The sequence below is a fragment of the Cervus elaphus genome, chromosome 21 (assembly GCF_910594005.1).
Source record: "Cervus elaphus chromosome 21, mCerEla1.1, whole genome shotgun sequence".
Taxonomy (NCBI): Eukaryota; Metazoa; Chordata; class Mammalia; order Artiodactyla; family Cervidae; genus Cervus; species Cervus elaphus.
In genome coordinates this window covers 14,844,390-14,870,221 of record NC_057835.1, presented here as the reverse complement: position 1 = coordinate 14,870,221, position 25,832 = coordinate 14,844,390, and the positions used below count along the sequence as shown (strand labels likewise).

General features: G+C 44.5%; 1 protein-coding gene across 3 annotated transcripts in view; it reads right to left on the bottom strand.

Annotated features, from left to right (window-relative positions):
* The window catches only part of ASAP1 (ArfGAP with SH3 domain, ankyrin repeat and PH domain 1), a 328,169-nt gene that overhangs the window by 127,891 nt on the left and 174,446 nt on the right, over positions 1 to 25,832 (bottom strand). For all 3 annotated transcript variants that reach the window (XM_043879145.1, XM_043879144.1, XM_043879146.1), the window contains one exon: positions 5,479 to 5,551. In XM_043879145.1, coding sequence (XP_043735080.1) covers positions 5,479 to 5,551 — 73 coding nt within the window. The remainder of the gene's footprint in view (positions 1 to 5,478; positions 5,552 to 25,832) is intronic.

The window sequence follows — 25,832 nt, the reverse complement described above, 5'->3', positions numbered from 1 at the left end:
TCATATACAGCAGGGACAAGTAAGGGAGAGACAAATTCCTAAAGCCATTTCAAACTAAACTGCTTACAGGGAGATAATTTGTTTTTCCAATAAAAGGTCTCTTATTAATTTATAATTAATACTGATAAAGCTTACATGTAAAAAATAATAGATACCCTCTTAGAGTAAGTCCTTTCACCATTCTCAATCATCTTTCAAATCGTTTTGGGGAGGTGGGTGGTTAAGTATTCTCAAATCAGAAATATAGAAATGCTTCTTGAAGTTCCAAAGAACATCAGATGGGTTTTGTGTCACTTAAGCACTGTGAGAAACCAAGAAAATTATGAAAACACACTGGGAAACAGACACTAGGGTTCAGCCTCTTGTGGCTTCTCTGGAAGAGACCAGAAGGCCTTGGACAGGAATGGCCTGGATTCCACTGAGTATGGCTCATGGGAAGATGTGCAACATCACTGTTTTACTCATCTCGCTGTTAATTTTAAGAATTAAATGTCACAGGGCTGCCCACACAAGCTGACAAAAAAAACACTAAATATGCTATAATCATTGGTGACTGCCAAAACCCTATCAGACCCCTGCAGTGGGTGAGATCTTTTATCCCCACATTTCCAGGCCACAGGGATGATGATAACTGCTATTGTGGCCCCTATCTGAGAGGGACCAAAGTCACCCCACGGGTTACACTGCTGTGAGGTTACATTTGATGGATCACTCATGAATATTCATGATCAGTGAATATTTAATAGCCACTGACAGAGCGTTTCCTGGGGACCCATCCGGCTGATAAGCAGCCATTCATCCCGTGCTTGTTGAGTCCCTGCCAAGTGTCAGGTCGACGACACATGTATAGTAGCTGTAAACAGCAAGCTGGAGTCAGCTAGGCTCCCTTCCCAGTCCTTGCCAGTTGTGGCCTCCTGGACAAGACGGTGTGGCCCTTCACACTTCAGCTCCGTCATCTATAAAACCGAGATAACAGGAGACCTACCTCAAAGGCTTGCTGGGCTTCACTTAGTATGGCATGAGCACCCAGTGTATGCAAGTCCTCCAGAGGTATTCCCCAAGCACCCTCTTCGAATGACATCAGGTTTCCTTTTTGTATCCTGCAAGCTCTCCTTTAGTACCTGCCAGTTTCTAAGCACTTTCCAGCTTGATGATCTGATATTAACATCTCTCTCTCCCCTACTGGACTGTCAAACTATCATCAAGGCAGAGATTCTGTCTGATTTATCTAATATACCCAACATCCCAAACAGCAGCATATAATAGGGGCCCAATAAATATTTGATAAGCTAATAAACTATGTTGGCAAATTCACAAAATACAAAGATGAAAGACACAATACCGGCCCGCCAACAAGGAGTTCCCAGGCCACCGATGCAGTTCTCAAATCTAGCTGTATTTAGAATCATCTGGGGAGTAATACTGCTTTAAGCCTAATACTTGGCCCCTACTTTGGAACAACTCTTGGAGGGTGGACCTATGGGAATCTCTGCTTTTGTGTTTTAAAAGAGTTGTTCAGGTGATCTTTTAAAAAATTATTTATTTTTGGCTGCACTGGGTCTTTGATGCTGCACAAGGGCTTGGCTCCAGTCTTGGCAAGCGTGGGCTCCTCGCAGTGCGCCAGCTTCTCACTGAGCCGGCTTCTCTTGCTGCGGAGCACGGGCTCCAGGGCACGGGACTTCAGCAGCTCAGCGCATGACCTCAGGAGTCGTGGTGCATGGGCTTAGCTGCTCTGTGGCACGTGGGATCTTCCCAGACCAGGGATGGAACCCGGGTCTCCTGTACTGGCAGGCGGAATCTTTACCACTGAGCCCCTAGGGGGAAACCCTTCTTCAGATGATTTTAATGAAAAGGCAGGATTGACACTCACTGGTCTAAAGCTCGAAAGACTGGCCGACAGTTACCATACAGTGTGAGGTATGTTCTTCTGGGGATGATGGAGGTGCCTTGTCTGCACATCATCAAATATCGTAGCTGCGTCACACGTGACTACTGAGGACTCAGCGTGGCTGCTGACAAGGAGGGCCTGAACTGAATTGCATTTTAATTTAAATTGAAAAACTTATGTGTGTCTGGGAGCCCTTCTATTAGCCAGGGCGAACCTAGGGCAGAGGACACACGACAGCCCCGAATCCAGGTGACAGGACTCAAAGCTCATGAGCTGTGGTCCCACCCACAGGAGAGCATCGCTGGGCAGGGGAAGCAGCAACCAGACTCTGCACTCACCCCGCAACCACACACCTTCCACACACGCAGGACGATCTCTCCTGCTGCTGTGCCCGGCACGGGCATCGGGAGTAAGGACTCTAGGAAAGGAAAGACTCGCACGGAGCCCCCAGCACAGAACTGGCACGGCAGCACCTCAGATGTGAATCAGAGGTCTCCCTTTATGAGTCACACTGTAAGCCGTTAACATTACGAAGAACTAATGTGCATTCCTGAGGCAGACAACGGCTCCTTACATTCGTTATAAAGTCATCCTGGTTCCACATTACCGGTAGGAAGGCTGAATTAATACAGAGAAGGCATCCACGCTCCTGACCTACCTGTTATTTTCCCTCACCTACTGTGTGTCAGCCAGGCACCACACGGCAGGCAGTATGTTAGGGGCCTTAAATATTCCCTCATTTTGTCCATACAAGACTCTGTAAATCAGATGCTATTTTTTCATTTTATGGTGAGGTAATTTAAAACTCATGGAAGTTAAATAATTTACTTGACTTTGACAAGCAGGAATAAAGCTACAATTCAAACTTAGATCTACGTTACACCTAAGATTGTTTTTTTATAAAGTTTGTCTCATATTCTATTATATACTCAATAGATATGCTACTGTCCAACAAACCTCCATTTATTTTCTGTTTTTTCAAATCATAGTCAATGCTTCAATGAATCTACTTGTATATAAAGCATAATACACACACATACATGTAGAAAAGTACATATATCCTAAGTGAGCATTTCATGAATTATCAAAAAGTAGACTTAACTATGGATTCGATTAACCAATCCATAGTTTCTTACAGAAAAACCCAAATGACCTTATTGGCCAACCCAATAATACACTCCAAATCAAGAAAGAGAACAATGCCAGCACCTCAGAAGCCCCTTGGGCAACCTCCTAGTTATTTATCCCATCCTCCACCAAAGAGCTAACATCTGAAAAGGGCCTACCACCTCATGGGAGTTCATTAGAAGGAGCTAAGAGAGAAGTTACAAATTACATGTATAATCTAGGCCAAGACTTGAGGTGCCATTTGGTCACTAGATAATTGGACAAATATCATTTAGCTACTTTAATTAGAAGTTAGCATTTTATTGGACATAAAGAAATTAGAGACGGGTCTCCAGAAACCAGGGTACAAATCTGTTAATTATGATTATAGAGTGCCCTAGGCTTGGGGCTTTAAGGGTGACAAGGGGCTGATTCTCAGTTCTGAGAAGGTGAGGAGGACCAGGAAGTACCTGAGGGCTGAGCTCTGCCTGGTTCCACGTTCCTTTCAGCCCCATGATTTTACCAAAATAGGGAGCATAAATTTAAATAAAATATAAAATGAATAAAATATGAATGTATCATACTTAACTAAACTTCCAGGAAGTGGTAGACCTTTTACAGATGTGAACTACTTAAATCCCTTCAACAGTCCTGTAATAGCACCTTCCCCGCTTTACAGAGAAGATGACGGAGGATCAAAAAGTGAAGCACCTCGAGGTCACGAGGCCGGTTAGGGTTAGAGCAAGGATGCAAACCCACCCCCACCCGACTTCAGAGCCCTGCCCTGTCCATACACCCTGCTGCCTTCCCTTGCCAGGGGTTCTCTTCTGTTATAGACAGCTGACTTAGAGTCATGTCCTCTGGGAAAGCCAGCTGATGACTGCAGTAACAGTAACAAAAGATGTGAGTCAGACCTGGAAACTCCTTTTATGTTTCCAAGCCTCTCTCCCCGGGGGGTGCTGGGACCCACTGTTTCATGTGGACACCTACTGTTTATCTTTATTCAGTTTGTTTCTTCTTACCCACCGACAACATACTTTTCTCTACAAGGTGACAAAGTCTCTGACCAAGTAAGTAAAGTAAGTGTTAGTCGCTCAGTTGCGCCCGACCCTTTGCGACCCCATGGATTGCAGCCCACAAGGCTCCCCCTGTCCATGAGATTTTACAGGCAAGGATACTAGAGTGGGTATCCCTTCCCTTCTCCAGGTTATCTTCCCAACCCAGGGATCGAACCCAGATCTCCTGCACTGCAGATTCTTTACCGACTAAGCTACAAGGGAAGCCCATAAAAAAGTGAAAGTCGCTCAGTCGTGTCCAACTCTTTGAGACCCCATGGACTATACATGGAATACTCCTGGCCAGAATATAGGAGTGGGTAGCCTTTCCCTTCTCCAGGGAATATTCCCAACCCAGGGATCGAATCCAGGTCTCCCGCACTGCAGGCGGATTCTTTACCAGCTGAGCCACAAGGGAAGCCCATTTGCTGACACAGGTTACCTGGCCTGCCCTGAGCCACAAGCAAAGACTCGAGCTGGCAGGTTGTGTCCAGGTGTCCACTTGGCCTTGTACCCCACACCCCCTCTAACTTTCACCCCATGTCTGTCACCAGCTGGTGGTGGTGGTGTTCAGTCACTAATTCGTGTCCGACTCTTTGTGACCCCATGGATTGTGCAGCCCACCAGGCTCCTCTGCCCATGGGATTGCCCAGGCAAGAATACTGGAGGGGGCTGCCATTCCTTTTCCAGGGGATCTTCCCGACCCAGGGGCTCAACCCCAGTCTCCTATATTGCAGGCGGATTGTTTACCACTGAGCCACCTGGGAACCCCATCACCAATATTGATTTCCAAATGTGTACAAGTTTGCTTCAGATGGAAAAGATTTTCGTTTAACTGAGGCCACTGAATTACAGCCTGACCAATCACACAAAGACATTTTACATGTCACTTGTGGCAATATTACCTATAACTTTACTAAGTTTTTCAATGTATAATAAAATCTACTGAGATTAATGGGCTTCCCAGGTGGTGCTAGTGGTAAAGAACCCACCTGACAATGCAGGAGACATAAGAGACATGGGTTCTATTCCTGGATCAGGAGGATCCCTGGAGGAGGGCATGGCAATCCACTGCAGTATCTATCCTTGCCTGGAGAATCCCATGGACAGGAGCCTGGCAGGCTACCGTCCATAGGGTTGCAAAGAGTCGGACATGACTGAAGCAACTTAGCATTGCAATTAATGTTTTTTCTTCTTTTTTCTTGGAAAACAATAACAGGCTTGGACTGACAGAAGGACTGAATTTCTTTGACTTACTTGGTTTTCCATTTGTAGCCAAGCCTTTCATAAACTTAGCACCTAACAACAGAAAAACTCGTCTCCTGCATTGCAGGCAGATTCCTAACCATCTGAGCCATCAGGGAAGTTCAAGACTATATATACATAAATACATATAATTTGGTGCTGTTCGTGTTTGTAAGTACTTACCTTGACCGGAATTATATATTGCTTTTACAGACTTCTTAACTTTCTGTAAGGCTGTTCTATCTTGGTCTAGAGCCTAAAAGAGAAAAACGGGGAGAGAAAATGTTGGAAAACTTGGTAAGTTTAAAAAAGAACAGAAAAAGAAAAACTCATTCATAACTGCATTTGTTGGGCTAAGCACTGCAGCAACAGGAAACTGGCACATTTGTCTAACAGTGAACCGTTTCAGAGACATGATTTGCCCAGGATTTGAGTAGTTTTGGGATAAATGCAGTTATTCCACAAGGCTCAACATTGGGTGAAATGGATAACTTGGTGGTCAGTTGGTAACTGTGCTACATTACGCACAGGAAAGAAAATAGAAAACACCTAATAAATCTTAAGATTTGATTCCTTCACTTGGAGAGCTTATAACTTGGGAAGGGAGAAAGGCAAACAAGTGACATGTTCCCAGCGGACAAAGCACATCGCCAAATGGTAACTTCAGCCGGAAAGAAAACATTCAAGGGGGTGTAACAAATAAGAGTGGCCCCAAAGCGCTTCTCAAACTTTTAACTTGAGGATCACTTTCAGTGTTAAAAAATTTTTTGATGACATAATGCTGATATTTCAAAAATTCCACTTATTAAAAATCACAACATGGCAAGCTCTACCATGATGCTGGTAATGCTTACACATGATTTCTTACGTGATGAATCAACACATCTCCAGCCATCTACCTGTGTTACCAGAGTGGTGGGGGTGGGGTATACTGGGGGACTGTCACTCCTGATTCTAAGACCAAGTGCTGGATACACAATTGTGTTTCATTTGAAAATTCACCACACCATGCACATAGGATGTGTACTCTTTTCTATGTGTGTGTCACACTTCAAAAGCAAGTCAGTGTAAGATAACACCCATGGCACGCTGATGTAAACTTCTTAAAACAAGCCCCTCTCTGCTCTCCCAAGGATCTGGGATCCATTCACAGGCTGGGAACCCCTGGCTGGTTATGTGAAGATGTGGAGGGCAGGAGCAACAGCAACCATCGTAATAAACTCATTTGTATAGTTTAAGAACATTAAATGTGCACTCACGCCTATTACATCAGCTAAACCTGAAGACACCAGATGAGTGAAGTGAGGCCCACAGAGGGTAAGACCTTCCTCACTGCAGGAAGGCACACGGTGACGGGAGCAGGCACCTACTATTCCCCTTCTGCAAAACGGGTTTTCCTGCTGCTCTGAACATAGGGTTCAAGGGGCCCTGCTGCCTTCCTCTGGCTCCTGCTCTCTGGGTGAACATGGTGTACGCCGGGCTCAGTCCCGTCTAGGATTTCTGGGCTTGAGAACAGGGATCATAACATTCAGCCCCTTTCTGACGACGCGAGCCTGGGGGCCACCAGGGCTTTTGTGGCGGAAGAATCGGGCCAGACAGGATGATGCTAACAGGGACGAGGCATCAGAACCAAGAGGTGGAGCAGGCAGTCCTTGCGTCCAGCTGTCCTCAAGGCTGTGTCACCGCTAACCTTCCTGCAGACTGAGGACACGAGACAATAAACTCCCTTCAGTCCTCAGCCAGGTGAAGTTGGGACTGTCACTTGTAACCACAAGTCCTAAACAACACAAGAACTAAAGTTTACTGAGCGCTTACTACACCAGATGTAAGCTTGGTAGAGAAGACATACCCAACAGATAAGATTCTCTGTGTAGCATCTTCAAGAAAAAAAAAGCAGCATCTGTATTTTTCAGATAAGGAAATGTGATAGACTGTTAATAAATATTTGTAAGAAGGGATGAAGGGAGGAAAATATTAACTTGGCCAAAGTCATAGAGTCAGAAAGTGCTAAAAGTCACATTTTCCACAAATGGCTCTTGAATCCCAAATCTAATGGGATGCTGCGATAAAAATCAGACTGCAGGTCAAACGCTATTTCTGCCACACCCATCACTTATTTCCCACCTCCACATCCCACCTGTATTCCCTTTTTTGGTACTCTTTTTAAATCAGTGTTTTTCTTTAAATCCATTCCCTTTCCCCCCACCCCCCCATTCATATCTTCTTTTTAAAAAAATAAATGGACACTGTAAAGAGCTGGATCACTCACCATTAACAGGCGATACCCTAAAAATTACAAAGTATCTCTAACTACACAAAATGCTCACCTGTTTACTACCTCAAATCATCTCATTTAACACCAGGGACACTGCACATCACACTTTATGAAAGCGTGTTTTACGATACAGTTTCAGAGAAGAGATGAAGCTTGAGTTATTTCAAAGATCTGAGATTTGTATTTTAAAGAGGGAAGACAACTAACATTTTAATAAATGTTTAGTCAAACAGGGGCTGAGGTTTACACAGGTTATTCCACTCAATTCTTACAAAAAACCTCTGAAGTAAGTGCTGGTACTGGATTCATTTTATAGACGGGTAAACAGAGGTTAGAAAGTGTAACTTGCCCAGGTGGCGGAGTAGGGATTTGAATCCAGGTCTTCACAGTAAAATGCCACCCCCTAATCACTAACCAGTTCTGCATTCCAATGATTTCCCCTGAGGAACTGAAACAGAACAGTCTCATCTTGAGCGGGGAGTGTGCACCAGTTTGCAGAGGCAAACCTGAGTTAAGATAGTTAGGTTGCTGGTAAGAGCGGGAGGGAAGACAGTAACGAAATAAGCACTCATTTTAAGAGATGGGATCCAAAGGGTTTATCCTTTGATGAACTGCTTTTGTGGTAAGGATATTTTAAAAAATAATTCTAATAAATGCCACCATTTATTTTTTTATATACATATTGACCATGCATGCTAGGTCATTTCAGTCGTGTCCGACTCTTTGCAACCCTCAGGATTGTAGCTCACCAGGCTCCTCCAACCATGGGATTTTTCAAGCCAGAATACTGGAGTGGGTTGCTAAGTCGTCCTCCAGGGGATCTTTCTGACCCAAGGATAGAACCCGGGTCTCCTGCGGCTCCTGCATTGCAGGCAGATTCTTTACCACTGAGCCACCAGGGAAGCCCTTATATACATTATTACTGCCATCTTTTTTTCCTGATGAAAATGCCTGCTTTATTTTGGAGAAGTCAAACAGCTTGCCAGGTGTCACATATCAGGTAAGAGAAAAACCAGCTGACGCTTTTTCAAACAAGCCACCTAAAAACCCACTGTAGATGGCATGCTCATGTGTCTCCTGATTTTTTAATAACTTTAGAGAAAGAACAAAAGATCTCCTTATGGAAGAAAATACACTACTGGCTTAGCTTCAGGGAGTGATAACCACTGAAGAATGATTCTACTCATAGAGAAATTAATGAGTGGACTTTAATGTCCACGCACAGAGTTAATGACTCCCAATAAGCAAAGGGCTGGGGAAGATTTTAGCCATAACATTTTATGAGGCCAGTTATCTGCTTCCTTTCTGCAGGAGGGAAAGTCTCAGAAATTTATGTTGGATTCTTACCAACCTGTCTATAAACTAATAGGATGTAAAGTTCACGTACTTACTTTTAAAGGTTATTAATCACATCCACAGCCACCATTACATCTAGGTGACACTTCTCTTTTTACACTCTCCTATTTGGCCACTGGCAATAGGCAGCCAAGTAAAATGCACTTTTTAGAGCTCCGTGTTGAAAAGAGCCAGGAAATGCTGTCCTTCAATCAAACAAGGCTCCCTCCAGAAATAACACATGTCTAAATGTGCTAGAGAGCGCCATCCCCTCGACTGCCAGACGAGCAACACTCGGCAGTGACATCTTTTAAAATGTCCTGTGTGTAAAAACTAAATAAAGCGGAGAGAAAAGAGGCAGATGAATGGGCTTCATAACTATCCTCTCTCTCAACCCATTAAAAGTATGTTAAAATACGTGCCTGCATTCCAAGTATGCATCTGAAGGTGAACAACTCGAAAAAGTGGATGTGTTTGTGAAAGGAGGAGAGAGGGAGAGGGGAGAAGGATGAATGAGCCAAGGCAGGAATCCAGGAGAACAGGCTGATCTCTAGTAACACAATAATACCTTCCCCATCTAAGAATTCCGCAATACAGCAGCCCCGCCTTCTCTGCATTACTGAAGAGCAGGGGCATTAACCTCGAAAAGTACTTCTCATCTCTATACGGAGACAGCTTATCTCATGCACAGTCCTAGCAAGTGTGGGCATCTGAACACAGAGAGAAGGTACAGGCTGTTGCAAGCTAGTGAGAGGCTGCTGGAGAAACCACACCACAGAGGCTAGCAACCTGAGGGCTCAGAAGGAGTCTACAACCTGGATGTGAGAGTGAAAAAGAATTCTTTAAGAATCAAGGGGTCATTTGGGGTAGGACGGGGAGCCTTTCGTACCCCTCTGGGCCGAGCGGCATCCCTGGGTCACAACAGAGTGCAGACAACAGATGCTCTTGAAGATGCACAGGAATCCAGCCACGCCTGGTCCCCTCCACTCGGGGCATCTGTACCAGCTGATCTGTCTGTCTGGAACTCTCCTCCCTAAGTTCTTCAGGTGAGGGCTCTTTCTGCTTACCCAGGCCTCGGGTTAGCAGCCCCCTCCTGGGGCCTCCCGGGTGGTCCAGAGGCTAAGACTGCATGCTCCCTGTGCAGGGGACTGGGTTCCATGCCTGGTCAGGGAACTAGATGTCACATGCCCCAACTAAGACCTGGCACAGCCAAATTAAAAAAAAAAAAAAAAAAAAAAGCTCCTTCCTCCAGGAGACCTTCTATGATCCACCTAAAGCAGCGTATCCGCTCTCCCCCACCATTCACTCTCTCATACACGTCACACTGGATACTCAACAGCGCTACACATCCCTGAAACAATCCTGGTCGTGACCTGTATGGAACTTCTCTCCCTCCACCTGGAGAAGGAGAGCCCTATGGACGTGGGCCCCGTGGAACCTCTTCATGGCTGAATTCCCAGTTCCGGCGTCCAGCTGAGCGGAAGCTCACAAACGCTTACGAAATGAAGTTACAAATAATGAATCAACGAACCCCTCATTATTCTCAGCTCCCCAAATAGCAACGTATGCAATGCAAGGCTTGCCTTGAAAATGGCCGAATAGAATTTTGAATTGAGAAACAAGGCCCTTTGCAATTCTTCCCCTGATGGTTTTGAACAGCTGAGGTCTAAAAGTATGTATGTGTTAAATGTGTGAGTATGTATGTGTTAAATGTGTGAATGTATATGTGTGTGTCACACATATATGTATGAGGAATATGACCACACAGATGATCCACCTAAAGCAGCGTATCCGCTCTCCCCCACCATTCACTCTCTCATACACTTCACACTGGATACTCAACAGCGCTACACATCCCTGAAACGATCCTGGTCGTGACCTGTATGGAACTTCTCTCCCTCCACTGGGAGAAGGACAGCCCTACGGACGTGGGCCCCTTGGAACCTCTTCATGGCTGAATTCCCAGTTCCGGCGTCCAGCTGAGCGGAAGCTCACAAACACTTAGGAAACGAAGTTACAAATAATGAATCAACGAACCCCTCATTATTCTCAGCTCCCCAAATAGCAACGTATGCAATGCAAGGCTTGCCTTGAAAATGGCCGAATAGAATTTTGAATTGAGAAACAAGGCCCTCTGCAATTCTTCCCCTGATGGTTTTGAACAGCTGAGGTCTAAAAGTATGTATGTGTTAAATGTGTGAGTGTGTATGTGTTAAATGTGTGAATGTATATGTGTGTGTCACACATATATGTATGAGGAATATGACCACACAGTATCTTGAGTAACTGTTTAAAAGGACAGACAGAGCTTACACATTTTCAGTTAGTTTTGTATCTTAAGATAGTTATTCTGGCAACTGTTAAAAACATTTTATTGGAATACAGTACACCTACGTTAAATGAGCAATGCCAATATGCCTGTTAACACTCATTAAGATTTTCTCTTTCAGAATTACTTTCTAAGTCCAGGGTACCTTCTTTTCAATATACTCAAGTGGGAAAAAAATGTGTCTTATTTTAGGTAGATGTGATTTTTGAAAATAAAGCACAAGTCTTTGGTGCTAAGTCTTATGCGTATACTTACAGAGAAAGCAAATAGTGCATAACATAACCTCAGAGAATGTCTCACAAACGTGCCTGGGAAGACATCGATCACACCTCCCATCCTCTAGCGATGCTGAACGTTAAACAGATGAAAGTACCTGGATGTGGCTGACACAAAGCCTTGCACGGAGCAGGTGCTCAAAAACTGCTGTCATTACCCTCACCTTTGGAGGTGCTTCCAGGAGAGAAATTTCTGAAACACTTGCAGCGGTGACAGCACAGCGTTTCTGAAACAAGCACTCCCACTAGCAAAGTGGTTTCTTCAATGAAAAGAGTTTTTACCCAGTTGGGGGGAAAAAATGAGTGCTTCCGTTTTATTATTTTAATAGTCCTATTCAGGGAGGTAATTTCAGAAATGCATTTCAACAGATGCATTTGTCCCGTAATCACAAGGTGAAAGCTCTTCTTCTGTGCAACTGGCTTAATAGGAAAATCAAAGGGAGATGATGCTGGCCTAATTTTGGTTCAAAGCCCAGATGCTTCATCCTTCATCTTGCTGAGCAACCCCACTGCCTTTCTGGGAGGAGGGAGATGCCTAATTAATTCTCATACACTCGCTGAGAATGAAATAGTGATGGAGGCTTGTGTGCGGCCTTCTAGCCAAGTCATTACATTAGTTATCCATCACAAGACTCCACACCCTAGAATGCACGTGTATAACTGTAACATGGACCAAGTAAGTATGGGCCCAGAAAGTAAGCCGATGTGACGATGAAGGGCACTGTGACTTAAGGAGCCAGAAGGGAGAGTGACCATGTCATTTCCTCTTAAAAGGGCTGGGGCATCTGAACACTCTGATAAGGTACAGGCTGCTGCAAATGAGAGCGAGCCTACTGGAGAGACCACACCGACAGAAGCCGGGAACCTGAGGCTTCGGAAAGATTATTCAAACTGCACATGAGAAAGAAAAAAAAAAATTCTTTGAGAATCAAGAAGCCATTTGGAGTAGGACAGGGAACCTTTTGTACCCCTCTGGGCCGAGGGGCATCCCTAAGTCACAGTGGAATGCAAACAACAGATGCTCTCAGAAATGCACAGGAATCCAGTCACGCCCATTCCCCCCACTCAGGGCATTTGCACCGGCTGACCTGTCTGCCTGGAACTCTCCTCCCTAAAGCTCTTCAGGTGAGGGTTCATCCAGGCCTCTGGTGGACAGTCTCAGGTTAATGCAACTGAGTCTCTGTTCTGAGGGTCAATCCCGGGTTTTTATGTCACTCGCTCACTTGTTCATCCATTAGCTGTGGCTGGCACAGAGTGGTCCCTCCTCTGGGCCAGGCACTGCCTCTGCCCCTGCTTTCCCAGCTGCACGTCCCCGCTTCTACCTGCTACAGCAGAACAACAACAAAACCCTTCACTAGGACCGGTGGGACGCGTGGGACTGCGTTAGATGAGACAGGAAGGAAGTTACTCATAAAGTAGGACTCCTCCCTACCCTGGGATTTTGGCCACACTTCCCCAATCATACTGTCCTTTACCCTGAATTTTAGGGCTTTAAGTACCTCTGTTTCTTTCCCCACTTATCAACTGAAAGCGCTCCAATAATAACACTTGTGTTTGTTTCTTTCTTAGCACAGAAGATGTTGAGTAAGAACTTGCTCCGTTAATGAAAGGAAAATACATACGGAAGGGAGAAAGGATGAATCCGCTGGTCCAACACTTTGGCCACCTGATGCCAAGAACTGACTCCGTGGAAAAGACCCTGATGCACGGAAAGACTGAAGGCAGAAGGAGAAGGGGCGACAGAGGATGAGATGGCTGGATGGCATCACTGACTCGAAGGACATGAGTTTGAGTAAGCTCTAGGAGTTGGTGATGGATAGGGAAGCCTGGCATGCTGCAGTCCATGGGGTCCCAAAGTCAGACACGACTGAGCGACTGAACTGAACCAAGAGTAAAACCCAAGTCCTCTTTACTGCCAGCCAGGCCCTATGAGATCCAGGGCTGCTGCCCTCTGACTCTGTTCCCACACTCTAGACTCGTGTCTAAGTCACATCCACAGTCTTTCGGAACCCATAAGCTTGAATCCACCCAAGAGCTTCTGCAACTGCTAACATCTCTGCTGAAATCCTTTTCTCCAAACTCTTCCCCAGATGTAAAGTGGCGTGGCCTGCTCCCGCTCTCCTTTTTTCTTTTGCATTCACCTCAAATGCTGGAAGCACAGCCCCTATCAACCTGAGGAGTGGAAGTTACTGGGGCGCTGAGAGGCACCCTGTGGTTCAGCTACACAGCACCAAGGCCAAGAGTAGCTCACATGAAAGGAAGAGGGAGAGATGTTATCGTGTCTTAGTTTCAAGATTAACACGAGTTGAATGAGGCTGCTACACAAGGGGAAATGATCAACCTAAAATAAAACGTGATTTGCATAATGCATCTCAAAAAGGGAAAGCTGACAGGTCATCCACAAAGGTTTTAAGCTCTTTACGCTATTTTAGACTATAAAAGTGTCCTTAAAATTCAGATTCTCCTTTGTTTATACAGATTTCAATCAGAAACTTCTCCTGTCCTCTACTCCACCTGTAGCTGGATGGATTCACAAAAGGGGAATCAGATTCACAGGCAGTAGAGAATTGTGGGAGCTGAGGACTAAGGGTTTGGACCCCACTTCACAGCTCAGATAAGCAGCAAAGATCAATGAATTACCTTAAGCAATGTTGTTGTTCAATCACTAAGTCGTGTCCGACTCTTTTCGACCCCATGGACTGCAGCCTGCCAGGCTCCCCTGACCTCCTCTGTCTCCTGGAGTTTGCTGAAACTCATATCCGTTGAGTTGGTGATGCCATATTCCTTCAGCAATACCTCCTGATTGATTCTAAGGATCTATGCCATGCAGGAAAACAGCACCAACCTATCAACTTTCCAGGCTGAAGAAAAGATACTGCATAAAGCTGCGGCTCACCAAAGTCCCGCTCCCTGTGTACACATCTTGAAGGAAGTGGCTACACAAGGCCCAGAGCAGGGGCTCAGTAAATGTGAGTCAACGGAACCTGCTTCTATACTGAAGGCATCTATAAGTAAAGCTAGACAGAACAGCACTGGAACTCACAGAACGCTATTTATTTCTCAAGCGCTATTCATTTTAAAAACCTAAGTGTTTCATACAACCTTGCACTGTCATAGTCAAGAGTCTTCGCTGAACCACTAAACCGACTCTTGTACTGCTGTGGGGATCAGCAGAGTGAACAGAGGAAAGTGGGAACGACACCTTTAAGGCCCTTTAAGCCATATAATAAGACCCTACCTGACTCGCAGCGCTAAGCCCAGTCCTGCTTTGCCCCGTGAGGCTGGGTCTCTACACCGAATGGCTTGACTCCTGCTGGTCCCACACTATCCGGCGCTGTTACCACGCGGGGCCCCCAGGTCCACGGGGTCACCCACATTCCAGCATTCAAGCCCTCGTTGGTGAGTGCAGCCTTTGCCTCTGGTGCATATCTGGGCCCTGGAAGAAGCAGGGCCTGGCTGCGGAGCCATCACGAAACGGATGCTGCGGTGAAGACCTCGGCGGGCCCAGCCCTTGAGGACTCCTGCTGGCTCCGTGGGACCTGCTCAAGGGAGTTGTCCTGAAGCGCCCCTGCCCTCCTCGGCTGACACCGCCACAGCAAAGTGTTTCCGTCTCGCCTCCTTCACCTCTAACTGTCCTAAGAGACTTTTTTCGTTTAAAGAGACGTTTTCACAAAGTTGTCTGTTTATTTCTGGCTGTGCTGCGTCTTTGTTGCTGTGCGTGGGCTGTTCTCCAGTTGCGGTGCACGGGCTTCTCCCTGCGGTGGCTTCTCTTGCCGGGGAGCGTGGGCTCTAGGGTGCTTGGGCTTCAGTAGTAGCGGCAAGGAGGCTCCAGAGCACAGGCTCAGTAGTTGTGGCACGTGGGCTTAGTTGCCTCTCGGCGTGTGGGATCTTCCCGGACCAGCGATCGAACCTGTGTCCCTTGCGTGGGCAGGGGAATTCTAAACCACTGAGTCCCCAGGGAAGTCTTCCTTAGAGGCTTACAGCGGCCCGGTCTCACCCCCCTTCTCCCAACACTGATGATGAGGATGATAAAAACAACAGGACTGTGTTCTTATTTAATCGTCACAGTAACCGATAAGGATGTCTCTGTCGCCCACATTTTACTGAAAAGGAGACTGAAGCACAGGATGGCCCGAGATCCTGCATCAAGTCAGATACGCAGTCAAGGTTCACGCCCGGTTCCTGACCCGCAAGCCCGTATTCGTGAGCTTCGTGTTCTCCAAGCTGCCAGCCTGACACAGTGGGTGTGGAGAATGGAGGAAACTTTAAAAGACAAAATCAGCCAAGGATTCGGTAACCAGGCCACGAGACAAGCAACTTCCGAAACCTCCTTCCCATTTGAGGGACGCTCTCGGAAGAAGCCAAAGAGGAATTGAGATCAACGCTTAGCTTGAGAACCTGAAGTCGCTCTTTACAGGGGGGAGGGGACAAAAGCAAAGTGGGAGGAGGTCAGCCTGCAGCTCCTTGGGGCTGAGTCACCTGGCTGTCCCCACACCCCCCGCCCCCCACTTCACGTGGGCCCATCTGCTAACCAAACACTGTGCTGGGTGTGGTGGTGATGAGTCAGCCTCACAGAGGGTTTCCATGTGGCTTCAGGGGCACCCGGGGACTGCAGAGCAGCCTCCGTGGCCTTCACTGAGAGCCATGCTGGACACTGGGCATGACTTGCACTAAACCTGATCTCTGGCATGTGTGCCCCCAAAGAGAAAAATAGGTTAGAGAGCATAACTAATCACAACAGCACATGGAGATGCACAGGCTTGTGAAAGCTTCCAGGTACACCTTAAAATATCAGAGCGAAAAACACTACTAAGCATGACTGGCAGAAAAACCCTCAAAAAGAATTGGTGGGCTTATCCTTGGGGTCAGTGAGGGAATCAGGAGCTTATTTTAAGAAGAGGGACAGTTTCTCCACCTGGTACTTCTAATCCGGCTCTGGTCCATGGAGCGGTCGCTTTAGTCCCCACTGAGCAGTGTGAGAGGGAACTATCCAGAGATTGGGCGCGCCCATCCACAAACACCTACTCCTCTCAACAGCCAATGCCCACACTCGGCGTGGGGACACCAGGCAAAGACCAGACAGTGCTCTTCTTCGAAGAGGGAGAGACAGGGAACGGCAAGGTGCAAACCAACGTTCCTCAGAGCAGAGATGTTGTGGTTTAGAAGCACCAGGGAGGCCACGTGGCTGGACCACGTGGACACGTGGAGGATAAAGAGATGGACGGGGGCCAGATCACGTGAGGAGGAGAGGCCAAAGAAAGAGTTCGGTTTTATTCTGACGGCAAAGGTAAGTCAAGAGTGGGGCTGCTGGGGTTTTACAAGAAAGAAGGTGGCAATTACTCCTGAACTTTGGAAAAATGACTCTGGCTGATGTGCTGGGAATGGGAGGGACAGGGGCAAGATCGGAAAGGAAAGAGCCGATCGGCTGGGTGTCACACAGGCAGAACTTCTAAGTTATTTCTCATGTGGCTGGATCCACTTTCTCCTCTAGGATCACACTTCGTATTTAAGGCTTCCTCCAGAAGTAGCCTTCTCCCCTCCACACCCACGCACGACCTCGGTGGAGGATATTGAGATGCCCAGCTGGACTCAGGAGACCACAAAACCCGGCCAGGCCCACCTCTGCAGCAGTCCTTAAACCCATCCCCTTGGTGCCGGCCTGACTTCAGGGCTGCACCATGTCCCGGGCAGAGGGAGGAGTTCTTCTAAACTATGAATCCGATCATGGCACTCTCTTGCTTTAAAACTTAGAATAATGAGCAGGCTGAGTCTTTCAACGACCTTGAAAGCCCTCTTTGCCTTACCGCACGGGCTTCCGCAGGCTCCCTTCTGCAGCACAATGACCTGCTCTCTCCGATCTCTCACCCGATGTTGCTGGCAGTCCAGGTCCATGGTGCCCAGTTGTACGCAGCACCTGTCTGACCTCTGTTTGACTCTGGAGATGCCAACTCCAGTAGATACAGCTCTCGTCCTCAGTAATACTTTTGCCTTTTCTTCTCCATCTTAACATACTACAAACAGAGGCTCAACCTTTACGATTGAGTTTTATCATCTCTTCTTTGAAACCTGCCCCTTCCTGCTGAGAACGAATCTCTCTGCAGTGCTGTGAGAGCACTTATCATAAGGACTTCTTCCTTACATTTCCATCTCCAACATATGGAGCTATGAATCTTTCAAGACGCTACACACATACTTACTCATTGCCTTTCCCCACTGCAGAGCCAGCTTCCTGCCCTAGGAATGCATGTGACCTGGAGACCAAGGTGTTCACAGTGCACAGATGGGACCCCACCCAGGATCCAGGTAGGGTCACCTGGCAGCTAACTCTGACCCCACTCTCAGACCTCTCAGGCTCCCAGCTTCCTGACCTGTCAACTTGGAAGACTGGCCACTACGAAGCTTCTCTTGGCTCTAATTTTCTGAAAACAAACCATTTTCAAGTCCTAGGGACCATATCCTACTGCTTCAACTCTCTTAGCATATTAGATTTTGTTCTAAAGGAAAGACACCTTAAATTTCTTTTGACATGTTAATTTTTTAAAAGTGAGTGACCCTAGAACGATCTTACATTTAAGACCTCTATGAGATTAAAAAGATCAACTGTGGCTTTGGTCTCAGATTCTAATTCCAGTCATTTCTGTGTCACTTTTTTGTGTTCTCTGTCCCCCAAGAAATGTTCAGAAAAGTTCATTTTGAATTCTGTATTCGAAGACTATCAATCATATAAAATAAGCATACTTAGTGCCTGTCAAAAAAGAATTTTATTTATTGGCTGTGCTGGGTCTTTGTTGCTCCGGGGGCTTTTCTCTAGCTGTGGCAAGTGGGGACTTCTCTCTAGTTGTGGTGAACAGGCTTCTCATTGCAGTGGCTTCTCTTGTGACTTTTTAAAGATGAAGGAACTGATTTAGACCAAGTGTCCAGGGCCAAAAGTCTGGGAAATGGCAAAACCAGGCTTTTCACCCTGTAAAGTCTAACCCCCAGTGTCTGTGTTCCTTCTGCCACAACAGACTGCCTCTCCAGTTAAAAGACAGGCTTTGGTCTGTTGCTTCTTATGCTCGGGTCTTTGGCTCACTAAGCTTTCTATAGGTGGCTCAAGGGCCCAGCTTCTGAGAAAAGAAGTTCTTAGGGGAGACAGGCTCTCAGCCACTGGTGACGTCCCCGGCTTGGCCAAGTTTAGAACTCTTGTGTCCTCTCCAAAAGGAACCTCAGAGCTGCTGACCGTAGATCCGGTCATTGCTAAGTAATGGTTTTTACAAAGACTGGCCTGATTTGACAGTGGAGATCAAGAAACCCCAACTCCACATCTGCATGAAGATGACTACTGCAAATGAAGGTCGCTTCTTGTGAACAAACAGCGAAATGGATTCAAGCGGCACTTCCCAGACTGAGGTTCGTGGAAAACTATTTCTGAGATGCTGGAAGGCATTCCGTGGGAAAAAAAGAGGCCGCAAATTTGGAAAACACTATGTGCTAATTAACTATACCTTTCTTTTGGATACCCAAGGCACATAAGAATATCAAAGGCTGGGATACTTTCTTTGTGTGGGTCTTATAGTAAACCCAATTTATTGTAAAAATTCACTTCAAAATTTGAAATTATTAACAATGATAATTATACAACAACACAAAACTGTGGAGAGAAACATCTTGGGATACAGTAGATTTTTAATGATTAAGTACAGTAGAACACTGTCCTTGTTAGAAACGTAACACACATGTTTGAACCATGTTTGAACCACGTAGCAGTCTGCTCACCAACACAGGTCACAAATGTAGCTGATGGCCTGCACTGGACTAAAACTGAGTTAAAGACACACATTTCAGGACTTGCCAGGTCAACCCTAGAGTGGAAGACTGGGACACTTTAAGGAACATGGTTAACTTTATAACCCAGCAATTCTCCATTAAAATAACTTAAATAATTAAAATCAGAAAATTTTGTGCACACTTACAGAGTACTTATTGGGACATCAATATAGAAAACTCCATATTAAAAAAAAATTAACAAAAGTTAAGCCTCAAAAAATACACTATGTGTATGAAGTAAGAGGTCTAAAAACAGACAGACACTATTAGGGAAAAGCCAAGAAAAAAAAAACAAGATCAAAACCAGACTAAAACAGAAAACTCACGATAAAAGAACTAAGAAGAAAAAATAATCCCAAAAACAAGAAGAGGAAAAAACGTTGACATCCGTAGGACATAATTACTATGTGGAATTTTTATTTTGCTGCTATTGTGATCAGAAGAATGAGGACAAAAGACATTAACATAAGAAATTAAAAACAGTAAACCTATGCAAAGAACTTCAATCACTGATAACTTTTAAATTCCAAGTAAAACAATAGTGAAGTGTCTTTTTATCCTTATAAAGATGTAAAAAAAAAAAAAAAAAAAAAGGAAAGAAAGAAACAATAATACAAACAATGAAAGGACAGGCTTCAGAGAAACAGTCCCAATTGATAATCAGGACAAAGTGTATTCCAAGTCACAAAACTGCTCTTACACTTGACATAGCAATTCCACTCCTGACAATTCCTATCAAAACGACCCACATCTCCTCAAGAACGAATAAAAGGAAGATAGTATAAAACTCATCACCAGGTTTTACAGTATAAGAAACTACAAATAATCTAAGTCTAACAACAGGGAAATGACAAAGTAAAGCATGAAACCAAGAGAAGGGCTTATATGGTCACTGAAAAGTATGTCTGTAGCAATTAGAAAGAATAAAGGATAAGGTCTGCCATTTATTGATGTCTATTGTGTGAGATGTGCAAATAATATGTAATTCCATTATTTGCAATGTAAAATTGCAGATATTATAAAGAAATGAATTATCTAGAAATATAAAGCTTAGAAAGGTTCATAGAGATGTTTAAAAGCTGTTGTTATTGTTACCTTGGACTGCTAATGATTAGGAGCTTTCTTTCAAAATAACTTTAGTTGTGTAATATCATAAGGCTGATGTAGTACTTCAAATTCTTCTAAGCCTTTTAACAGTCTTGTAAGACATTTGATGTCTGCTTTTCCCTCAGCAATTGCAAGAGATCCAACAAGATGCTAACTTTCATCGAAAACGAGGGAGAAATAGTACACACTCTCAGCAATTTCCTTGTTGCCTTGAAAACTGTACATTTAAAAAATTAGTAGAATATTGTGTTTCAAGAGCTCCTGTCTGGGGCCGAAAAGAAAACTGTAATCACAGCAATTACCTTGTGAACCTCTAATTTCTGTTGTAGTTCTAAAGTTCGGAGGAGCATACCCACCCACAAGCACTATGGCTCTTTCATCTTGAAGCAATTGCAGCTCCATTCTTAGGAAAATAATAATTATAGGTACAACAAGGTATTTAAAGACCAAAAAAAAAAAAAAAAAAAGAAAAGTCATGAAAACACCATTTTCCATGTTATAACATAATGAGAGTTCATTAAAACAATTAAAACTTAGACTGCAAAGGAGTTTCCTGAGTCATGTCTTTTCAGGATCCTGAGAATTTATCAGGATCCTACCTCATAAAAGAAAAAGAGTTTTCACTGGTGAACAGATTAGGAACCACGGAGTTACTTAGCCTTTTAAATTCCCACCAGTTCTGAGGTTCTATAATGACCTAGTAAACCATGAGCCTGGGTCTTGACCCAACGATTCAAGATACGCTGCTGCTGATTTAGTCATTTAGACTTTGTTGTTTAGTCGCTCAGTCGTGTCCAACTCTTTGCGACCCCAAGGCCTGTAGCACGCCAGGCTTCCCTGTCCTTCACCATCTCCTGGAGCTTGCTCAAACTCACATCCATTGAGTCAGTGATGCCATCCAACTATCTCTACCTCTGTTGTCCCCTTCTCCTCCTGCCTTCAATCTTTCCCAGCATCAGGGTCTTTTAGACTTAATCACATCATTTATTCTAAAGTGGAGATTGCTGACTAGGTGCTGGGAAACATGGTGGTTAAGAGGACAGAATTTCAAGCCAGATGGCCTCGAGTCAAATTCTGCTCCACTACTTACTGACTATATGATCTGGGCCAGTTACTTAATCCAGGTGTGCCGTAGCTTCCCCACCGGTGAACCACCTCGCAGAGTTACGTGGATTGAGTAACCATGTAGATGAAGTGTTCAGAATGGTGCTTGGAGCAGAAGCAACATCAACAAATGTTAGCTAGAATTTGCAAGTGTGGATACTTGGGTTTATTTTTTCTAAGGTTCCCAAGAGGTAGGTGGTTAGCGAGAGTAATTTTTACATTGTTGGTGGTGCTACTACAGAAACTTCCTTGGTGGTTCAGTGGTAAAGAATCTTCCTGTTGATGTAGGAGATACCGATACGATCCCTGATCTGGGAAGATCCCACATGCCGAGGAGCGACCAAGCTCGTGTGCCACACTACTGAGCCTGTGCTCTGGAGCCAGAGAGTCACAACAAGAGAAACCACCGCAACGAGAAGCCCATGTTCCGCAACGAGAGAGCAGCCCCTGCTCGCTGCCACTTGAGAAAAGCCCGAGCAGCAACGAAGATCCAGCACAGCCAAAAATAAACAAACTTTATTTAAAAAAAAAAAAAAAAGAAGGAAAAGAAAAGGGAGAGGCTGATGTAAGACCTTCCACTCAGGCCATTTCTTTAGATCAGTGACCTCCCTGCAATGCACACAGGAGTGTCTACTTTGACATGGGAGGAAAAACAAAACTCTCGTACTATTTTATGTTAGATAATTATACAGTATTAGTACAAAAGAGTATGTATAGATGTATATACCTGTACATGCATATGGCATGCACGCTTTAAAAGGTTTTACAAATGAGATGCATAGAAGTTTGGAAACCGCTGCACATGAACATTTTACTTCTCTTAAGTAGGAACTGTGGGGAAACGTGGAGTGAGGACAACCGTGTGGCCCAGGGGCAGTCTGCACATGGAGAGAAGACAGCACTGTTCAGTGCTTAAAACGATGTTGCCAGAAATGCCGGTGGGTTTCTCACGAGTGGGGCTAACCGATCTAATAACTTAGCTTAGAACTTGGAAAGGCAGCAATGGGTACTAAGTTGATTCCAAAATAAAAGAACACTCTTTTATATAGTTTCCTGTCACTTTTACTATCTTGCATCTGATTTCTCCAGCTGCCCAAATATTATCACAACCTTTCCTGAGGGAATGAATAACGGCTCAGGAGAGCCTAGAGAGAAGAGGGGATTTTTTCTAAACTCACCTGGGTAATAAAAGGAGTCTCAAAACTCGTCTCCCAAATCAGAATACAGTGTTAAAAAATGATTCTGTTCACAAGTGTTCTGTATATTTACTGCTAAAAGTGCGTGAAAGTGGATGCTTCTCCCTGGTCTTCTGCTTCCTAACACAAGGCACTCAGGAAAAAGGTTTACCGGCAAAAAGAAAACCATCAGAAAAATCTGCTTTTGTTTTTAACATAATACTGAGCAAACTGGAAATACAAATTCAAAACTTTAATTCTGCACCTCTAAAACACTATTTTCTTTTTTCTTGACTTGCCACCGTAATTCACGTTTTATGATTTCTATGTAACTAATCGACATTATATGCAACCTGTATTCTGCTTTTTTCACTTAATACTATACTGCAAATACTGGTGCTTATTTTTCCTGCCAAGCACAGCCATGACTACTTTGGCATTCCATCACTCTCACATATCATCTACATATCACATATCATCTACACATTGCTCTCATTGAAAGCCAACTTAATGGCCAGCTTTTTTACTTTTTGTAAATAAAGTTATTTAAGACTTAACGTTCCAGCATGGCTGTCAAATAATCAAGTTGTTTTTAATAAGGATAATTTTAAGTTGTGTATGTTTTAAACATGCTCATGAAGTACTAGCAGGCACTAATGATATCTTTTAATATCTGAATAACTCTCATGCCCCCAAGGCACAACACTCACAAAAGGTCTTTAAGTTTCTGACTTCTAAAAAGCTGTCACATACCAGAAATGTCATAAAGATCTAACTAATCCTCTTGCAAATTATAAATGAGTGCAATTTAGGATAGTGGTTAACTCAAAAAGCACAGGCCTCTTAAAAGGGGGCAGCAGCTAATGTGGAATGCTCCCCATTCTAACATCCCCCCCCCCCACCCAAATAACTGTTCCTTAAGTCACCCTTTCAAATAAAGCTCCCTCCGAATGGCCAGTTCGGACGGAAGTCTTATTATAAGGAGAATGTGCGTAGATCCCAGGGCCCGCTGATTCAATATTCCTTGAGGAAAACAGGGCTGAGGTAACAGAATTTGCTCTGAACTATAAATGAATATTATGCTCCACTGGCAGCTGTTTCCATAAAGGTAAATCTTTCTGTTTATGGGAGTTGAAGTTTTCTATAAATCAAACCTTTGATATTAAACCTTATTCCCTCATAGATGTACACGTTAACATTTCAGAGACTTTCCTCAACAGGCCTCTAGTCTTGTCACCTTTATCAGAGCGTCCTTTTGTAATGTAAATAACACCCTCCCACACTCACAACCAGCTTATCTGAAATGAAGAAGCATCTATGGAACATTTGGAAAACAACTTCAATCTCCAGGCTACGAATGCATTTGACAAACATCTGGTGGGAACAATATCCCAGAGTCGGGGAATACAGAGAGGGTCCCTGACCTCAGGGATCGTGAAGGATTACTCCAATCATGTTTATTAGGTAGCTGGATATAAAACGTTTTGAACCATGAATGCTTCCCTATAATATGACATTTGGGGATAAGTACGCCACCACAAAAATGTATTTACCCAGAGGCAAAGTATGTAGTATATCTTAGAAAATGTTTAAGAAAAGAAATACAGCTTGAAGCCAGGAATGAGAAAAAATATTCACTCTCCTTGATAAATACATATCAAAGCTTTTATTAAATCACATTTTGCGGACTGAGTTATCTTGTAAAGGGAGAGGACAAATTTCCCTTGAATGACTTTTTAATATGCTGCTGGGAATAAAATTAAAGGGATACTAATGGAAAAACCAAACAAGAAACTGAAGTGCTAAGGCTCTAAGAAAGCATCAGCTTATTAACAGTAATTTCATAAAAACAAAGATGTTTTCCAAATGTCTGTGCTGATTGATTGGGAAAGCAACATGTTCAAAGGCCACTTCTTGGGGAGCCTGAGTGATCCCAGGGCAGTAACTATAATGGGCACCCTCAAGGACAGCTCCCCCCATCCCTTTTAAACACAATCTGGCTGCTATCGTGACCCTTAGTGCAGTGCAGAGTGACGTTTTACTGTCTAGGTTCTCTAGAGATCCTCCAAAGGACTTCACTTCTTGAAACTGAACCAACAGTGCCCTTCTCATCCACCAACGAGGTGCGCCATCAACTCACGAGTGGTCCAACCCAGGCCCCATCACACCACAACAGTGACATACAGCTCAGCTGGTGTCTCACACAGCCCAGATTTGGGGGAACGGTACTTCAGGATGACTGTTTATCACACAGCTCAACTCTGCAGGAATGGTACTTCAGGATGAACATTTATTTCATTCCACAAGCTTTTGTTTGATGGGTAGAAGTGCGGAGAAACACATGGTTTTAGAGCTTTCACGTAGTTAGAATATGCTTAAATCAGAAAACTACTCACTTAGGTCAGCATTTCCCAAAAGTCATGCCCAACTAGTCCAATTAATGCTTCAAGAAAGGGGGAGACTGGTTCAAAACTGGGAAAGGAGTATGTCAAGGCTGTATATTGCCATCCTGCTTATTTAACTTACATGCAGAGTACATCATGCAAAATGCTGGGCTGGATGAATCACAAGCTGGAATCAAGACTGCTGAGAGAAATATAAAAAACCTCAGGTAATACCACTCTAATTGCAGAAAGTGAAGAGGAACTAAAGAGTCTCTTGATGAGGGTGAAAGAGGAGAGGGATAAAGCTGGCTTGAAGCTCAACATTCAAAAAACTAACATCATGGCATCCAGTCCCATCACTTCATGGCAAGAAGATGGAAACAATGGAAACAGTGACAGGTTTTATCTTCTTCAACTCCAAAATCACTGCAGACAGAGACTGCACCCATGAAATTAAAACATGCTTGCTCTCTGGAAGGAAAGCTATGACAAACCTAGACAGCATATTAAAAAGCAGAGACATCACTTTGCCAACAAAGGTCCCTATAGTCAAAGCTATGGTTTTCCCAATAGTCATGTATGGATGTGAGAGCTGAACCATAAAGGCTGAGTGCCTAAGAACTGATGCTTTTGAATCATGGTGCTGGAGAAGACTCTTGAGAGTCTCTTGGACTGCAAGGAGCTCAAACCAGTCAATCCTAATGGAAATCAACCCTGAATATTCATTGGAAGGACTGATGCTAAAGC